Genomic DNA, 6,870 nt, shown 5'->3' with positions numbered 1-6,870 from the left:
GTTTGAGCATGACAATGCACTGCGCCATGTCACAAGGTTCTGTACCCAGTTCCTGGAAGCTGAAAATGTCCCAGTTGTTCCATGGCCTCCATACTCACCAGACATGTCACTCATTGAGCATGTTTGGGACGCTCTGGATCAACGTGTGCAACAGCATGTTCCAGTTCCTGTCAATATTCAGTGACTTCGTACAGCCATTGAAGAGAAGTGGGACAAAAATTCCACAGGCCACAATAAACAGCTTGATCAACTCTAAGCGAAGGAGATGTCGCGCTGCATGAGGCAAATGGCAGTCACACCAGATACTGACTTGTTTCTGATCCACTCACCTATCTTTTTAAAAAGTTGTGACCAACAGATGCATATCTGTTTCCCAGTCATGTGAAATCCATAGATTAGGGCCTAATGCATTTTTCAATTAACTGGATTTCCTTATATGAACTGTAACTCAGTAAAATCTTTTAAATTGTTGCGTTTATATTTTTCTTCGGTATATGTTACAATGTGCACTTAACTAATGTAATACATACTCATGTTAAGATACAGGAAGGAAGAAGGATCTTTCAGAGTTCTGTTAAGAACTGCAAATCATAAAGGATCTTGCTACTGTACTGAACTTGCCATAGTATCAAACTCTAGAACATAGCTTTTTACACAAAAAGACAAATAACTTGTTTCAGATTATTTAATCATTGAAAAATGTTGCATAACAAAATCATTTATTTGATAAATACAGGCATTTGACAGAGTATTCTCAAACAAAACATTAAAAACACAATCAACCATTCATTACATGACAACAAGCACAAGTAAACAAGATTTTTATAAAAACACTAAAAAAGACACTTCCCTCAATCCATGATATTTACATGTTTGCATATTTCTAAATACTTGATTTTCATAACAATTATGGATAACTTAAAAGCAAAAATACAGGCAGCTTTAGACTCATACAGAACTAAGTCTTTCTCAGGAGCAAAATAGCCCAACTCAAAACAAACCTCATTTATTAATTTCAGACCCAATCAAGTCATTTTGGTTGTATTAATTAAAACTAAAGAGAACAGAACCAATAATTTGAAGTGCTAGTGGAGTAAGAGGTATGATGGTGAATATCAAAAGTGAGTTCCTAGTGGTCTTTTCACCACTAGGGTAGGGTCAACACATACTGTCATAGAAGATCTCACAGGATGTGAAGTCTGACCCAGTAATAAATAAGGTATGGCATGATGTCTTGGTAAATCACATTTTGAAAAAAGGTTGTGTGTCTAAACCAATACAATATACAGGGAAATAACAATTTTGTACATGAAACCAAAATCACAAACAAAAATCAATGTCACAAAGCATAGCGCAAACTGCTCTGAGCAAAGTCAAAGGCCATGCAGTGTATGTATGTGTATAGTTGGTGATCATTACAAAATAGAGCTTAGCATCTGTTGGATAAGACTTAGACTGGCGACGGCTTTCATTTGTCCCAGGACACACAAAGTACATGTATGGCTGTCAATAACATCAGATCAGCACCAAAAGAAACATACTACATATGCAGTCAATGATAATTCAATTCACAATTATATCTCAGGAGGAAGTATTTCAGATATACCCTCATCTCTTTTCAAACAGACTCAAATGTATCCTTGCAGTGCTTTTAGCACTATTAGTGCCATTATTCTAAGGCAGTCAGTCCATTAAATTTACTGTAAACTGTTCTTTTTGACAGCCAAAGGGATGATCAGTTGTCTGTTTGCAGGCCATGGCTAAACGTACCGTGAAGTAGCCAATCCAAAGGTGGGATGAAAGATGGTAGTGCAGAGGTCAGGTAGTCATCAGTGCGATGGCGACATGTTTTGTCTTGTCCCAGAGTGTGACTCCTTCCCACCAAACACAGACACCAAACACAGACATATGCACACCAAACACAGACATATGCACACCAAACACAGACATACAACAAACCAGCACTATATCGACCCATCATGGCTAAGAGTCTTTGAGCATGTTGATGTGTGCGTAGATCTTAAGTGCAGGTCCCAGTTTAATATTCATGGCACTCATAAGGTGGTCCTCTTTCAGTAGGAGCATGGCTTGTCCATCTATCTCCTGCGAGCGGAACTCATCTGCTATCTCCTGGCAGCCTAGGAAGAACAAGCCACAGTGAACCAGTTAAATAATGCTGCTACTCTGTGTTATCTATGCAGTCACTTTAATAACTCTACCTACATGCACATATTACCTCAAACTGGTGCCCCCGCACATTGACTCTGTACCGGTACCCCTCCGGTATAGAGTCTCGTTATTGTTATTTTATTAGGCTCTTTAATTACTTGTTACTTTTATTTCTTATTCATATTTTTTAAAACTGCATTGTTGGTTAGTGTAATGCTTATTTACAAGCCCCTGAGGTCTACACCTGTTGTATTTGGCGCATGTGACTAATTTCAAAGACAATTCATGAGCACTGTCTACATTAGACAATCCACAGATTAATGAATAAACTTTTTTCATCCCCAGGGGGGAAATAAGCATACTATCACTACTACAACATACCTTCAGAAGAATGTAGTAATGGTGTAGGCCTAACTAAATGCACAAATATACACTGCTCAAAAAAATAAAGGGAACACTAAATAACACATCCTAGATCTGAATGAATGAAATATTCTTATTAAATAATTTTTTCTTTACATAGTTGAATGTGCTGACAACAAAATCACACAAAAATGATCAATGGAAATCAAATGTATCAACCCATGGAGGTCTGGATTTGGAGTCACACTCAAAATTAAAGTGGAAAACCACACTACAGGCTGATCCAACTTTGATGTAATGTCCTTAAAACAAGTCAAAATGAGGCTCAGTAGTGTGTGTGGCCTCCACATGCCTGTATGATCTCCCTACAACGCCTGGGCATGCTCCTGATGGTCTCCTGAGGGATCTCCTCCCAGACCTGGACTAAAGCATTTGCCAACTCCTGGACAGTCTGTGGTGCAACGTGGCGTTGGTGGATGGAGCGAGACACGATGTCCCAGATGTGCTCAATTGGATTCAGGTCTGGGGAACGGGCGGGCCAGTCCATAGCATCAATGCCTTCCTCTTGCAGGAACGGCTGACACACTCCAGCAACATGAGGTTTAGCATTGTCTTGCATTAGGAGGAACCCAGGGCCAACCGCACCAGCATATGGTCTCACAAGGGGTCTGACGATCTCATCTCGGTACCTAATGACAGTCAGGCTACCTCTGGCGAGCACATGGAGGGCTGTGCGGCCCCCCAAAGAAATGCCACCCCACACCATGACTGACCCGCCGCCAAACCGGTCATGCTGGAGGATGTTGCAGGCAGCAGAACGTTCTCCACGGTGTCTCCAGACTCTGTCACGTCTGTCACATGTGCTCAGTGTGAACCTGCTTTCATCTGTGAAGAGCACAGGGCACCAGTGGCGAATTTGACAATCTTGGTGTTCTCTGGCAAATGCCAAACATCCTGCACGTTGTTGGGCTGTAAGCACAACCCCCACCTGTGGACGTCGGGCCCTCATACCACCCTCATGGAGTCTGTTTCTGACCGTTTGAGCAGACACATGCACATTTGTGGCCTGCTGGAGGTCATTTTGCAGGGCTCTGGCAGTGCTCCTCCTGCTCCTCCTTGCACAAAGGCGGAGGTAGCGGTCCTGCTACTGGGTTGTTGCCCTCCTACGGCCTCCTCCACGTCTCCTGATGTACTGGCCTGTCTCCTGGTAGCGCCTCCATGCTCTGGACACTACGCTGACAGACACAGCAAACCTTCTTGCCACAGCTCGCATTGCCGTTCCATCCTGGATGAGCTGCACTACCTGAGCCACTTGTGTGGGTTGTAGACTCCATCACATGCTACCACTAGAGTGAAAGCACCGCCAGCATTCAAAAGTGACCAAAACATCAGCCAGGAAGCATAGGAACTGAGAAGTGGTCTGTGGTCACCACCTGCAGAACCACTGCTTTATTGGGGGTGTCTTGCTATTTGCCTATCATTTCCATCTGTTGTCTATTCCATTTGCACAACAGCATGTGCAATTTATTGTCCATCAGTGTTGCTTCCTAAGTGGACAGTTTGATTTCACAGAAGTGTGATTGACTTGGAGTTACATTGTGTTTAAGTGTTCCCTTTATTTTTTTGAGCAGTGTATATACACACTTGTGTGTGTGGGTGTATATGTAGACACCCCTTCAAATTAGTGGATTCGGCTATTTCAGCCACACCCATTGCTGACAGGTGTATAAAATCGAGTACACAGCCATGCAATCTCCATAGACCACTGGTTCTCAACCCCGGCTCTGTGGATCCAAAGGGCTGCACATTTTTTTTTCTTTTTAGCACTACACAGCTGAATCAAATGATAGTCATCAAAGTCAGCTTTTGATGAGTCTTGAGTCAGGTGTGTAGTGCTAGGGCAAAAACAAAAATGTGCACCCCTTTGGATCCCAAGGACCAGGATTGAGAAACACTGCCATAGACAAATTGGCCTTACTGAAGAGATCAATGACTTAGGATGCCACCTTTGCAACAAGTCAGTTTATCACATTTCTGCCCTGCTAGAGCCGCACCGGTCAACTGTAAGTGTTGATATTGTAAAGTAGAAACGTCTTGAAGCAACGATGGCTACCACAAAGTGGTAGGCCACATAAGCTCACAGAACGGGACCGCTGAGTGATGAAGCACGTAGCAACACTCACTAAAGAGTTTCAAACTGCCTCAAAGCAACATCAGCAGAAGAACTGTTCATCGGGAGTTTCATAAAATGGGTTTCCATGGCCGAGCAGCCGCACACAAGCCTAAGATCACCATGCGCAATGCCAAGTGTCGGCTGGAGTAGTGTAACGCTCGCAACCACTGGACTGGAGCAGTGGAAACACATTCTATGGAGTGATGAATCATGCTTCACAATCTGGGTTAGGCGGATGCCAGGAGAATGTTACCTGCCCCAATGCATAGTGCCAACTGTAAAGTTTGGTGGAGTTGGAGTAATGGTTTAGGGCCGTTTTTCATGATTCGGGCTAGGCCCCTTAGTTCCAATGAAGTGAAATAATGCTACAGCATACAATGACAATCTAGATGATTCTGTGCTTCAACTGTGGCAACAGTTCGGGGAATGCCCTTTCCTGTTTCAGCATGACAACGCCTCCGTGCACAAAGCAAGGTCCATACAGAAATGGTTGGTCGAGATAGGTGTGGAAGAACTTGACTGGCCTGCACAGAGCCCTGACCTCAACCCCATCGAACACCTTTGGGATGAATTGGAAAGCTGACTGCAAGCCAAGCCTAATTGCCCAACCTCATTAATGCTCATGGCTCACTAGTCCTAGTGATTTTAGAATGATGTTCAACAAGCAGGTGTCCAAATACTTTTGGTCATGTAGTGTTTGTATGAGACTGACCTGGAAGGGAGTGGATAAACTCGTAGACTTCTTCTACATTCCACTTGGTGGAGTCGTTGGGCAGGAAGTGCTGAGTGAGGAGTGGCAGCTCTCTGGCTCGGGGGGCCTCTTGGTCTGAGCCTCTCCCTGCCTGGTGTGACAACGCCTGGGGTGCTGTGGGACCTGAGCTGGCTCCTGACAGGGGTGACGGAGGCTCCTCATAGCTGGACATGTCTGAGCAGGGGCTGGACTCCTCCTGGCTGGGTTGGGAGGGGAGTGGGGAGGACACTGAACCTCCCTGAGTCTGCTGAGGTGTAGGGGAAAGCTTCTGTAACATAAAACCCATGAGTCAGCCCTGGTGTCACTGAGGGGAGCATGTTAATTCACAGGAGAGCTGTCCTGTCAGTGGAGAAGTAGGAGAGGATCCTACCTGCTTCTTAGGTTCGACACTCTGGCGGCAGCTGTTGTGTGACCTTCTGCGCCAGCGGTTGGATGCTTTGCTCCTCTCTGGACGGAAGAGGCCTATCCGCTTAGTGCACCCAACATTATACCTATTCCACCACAACAACGATAATAGCTGTTATGGCCACTACCATCCCAAGACAACACTACTGAGAAGCTCTGACCGAGGGATATAACCCAGTCAAAGCATAGAAAATGGCCCATCAAATGTGACTTACCTTTTCGCACACACCATGGAACAGAACCGTTTTGACCCCTTGAATTTGTAGGCAAAGTCCACCCAGCCACAGAATTCACATCTCAGTTTGGGGGCATCTGAATCCTCTTGGTCTTTTAATTCTGTGTGCAAATCAAAATAGTCGATCAACAACATCTCTTACAGCTGAATTGTTATTATTTAGAAAGTCCATTATGGGGTTTATAGTCAAATAACATGCCTTTAATCACTCCAGCCATGATCTCCCTTACCTTGAGGGGTCAGCTCCTCTGTCTCAGAGTCTGTGGTGTTGGTGGGGTTACTAACAGGGGTCTTGTCTGGGTCAGAGGAGAGCTGTTCATGCAGCTTCTTTGGGCTGTCCATCATTACAGGCAACCGCTCAATCTGGTTAAGACAGAGGGTGACACATGAATGCTACTCTTTCCAAGCTATGACAGTAATACTACAATGGCAAACTTACCATGCAGTGTCCATAAGCTATAATAAAGCCTGAGAAAAGACATGCAGCAAACATCCACTAGGATGCCATCTTTAATCGATAAGTAAAACAGGCACCAAAAGAGTCACTTAAGTGTGTGTATCAACATTTTGCTCAGAATGATAACACTGGGAAGGTGGTCTTAACATTTGTGCGCCTTCTTTCACAGACATCTCTGTATACACTGCTTTGGAACTACAGTAGGCTACTAGAATTCATTACTAAGTTAACCAATAGAAAGGCATTACCCTTTATCATTGCTTAGCACGGTAAGTGCAGTTGTATGATTGTTTGTTTTTATTGCCAATAGGGACATG

General features: G+C 44.2%; 1 protein-coding gene across 11 annotated transcripts in view; it reads right to left on the bottom strand.

The window, feature by feature from the left end:
* Nucleotides 1-673: 673 nt before the first annotated feature.
* The window catches only part of LOC110494475 (polyhomeotic-like protein 2), a 45,298-nt gene continuing 39,101 nt past the window's right edge, over nucleotides 674-6,870 (bottom strand). For 9 of the 11 annotated variants that reach the window (XM_021569572.2, XM_021569573.2, XM_021569574.2 and 6 more), the window contains 5 exons: nucleotides 6,327-6,459; nucleotides 6,077-6,197; nucleotides 5,827-5,947; nucleotides 5,418-5,724; nucleotides 1,739-2,138 (listed from right to left, as the gene is read on the bottom strand). In XM_021569572.2, the coding sequence (XP_021425247.1) occupies nucleotides 1,984-2,138; nucleotides 5,418-5,724; nucleotides 5,827-5,947; nucleotides 6,077-6,197; nucleotides 6,327-6,459 (837 nt within the window). In that variant the 3' untranslated portion in view covers nucleotides 1,739-1,983. Of the gene's footprint in view, nucleotides 2,139-5,417; nucleotides 5,725-5,826; nucleotides 5,948-6,076; nucleotides 6,198-6,326; nucleotides 6,460-6,870 lie in introns of all 11 variants that reach the window. The other 2 variants (XM_036950533.1, XM_036950539.1) reach the window with 1 other exon arrangement.

This window comes from Oncorhynchus mykiss, chromosome 17 (assembly GCF_013265735.2).
Source record: "Oncorhynchus mykiss isolate Arlee chromosome 17, USDA_OmykA_1.1, whole genome shotgun sequence".
NCBI lineage: Eukaryota > Metazoa > Chordata > Actinopteri > Salmoniformes > Salmonidae > Oncorhynchus > Oncorhynchus mykiss.
Note: the sequence above shows the minus strand (reverse complement) of the source record. Positions and strands in the feature narration are given on the sequence as shown.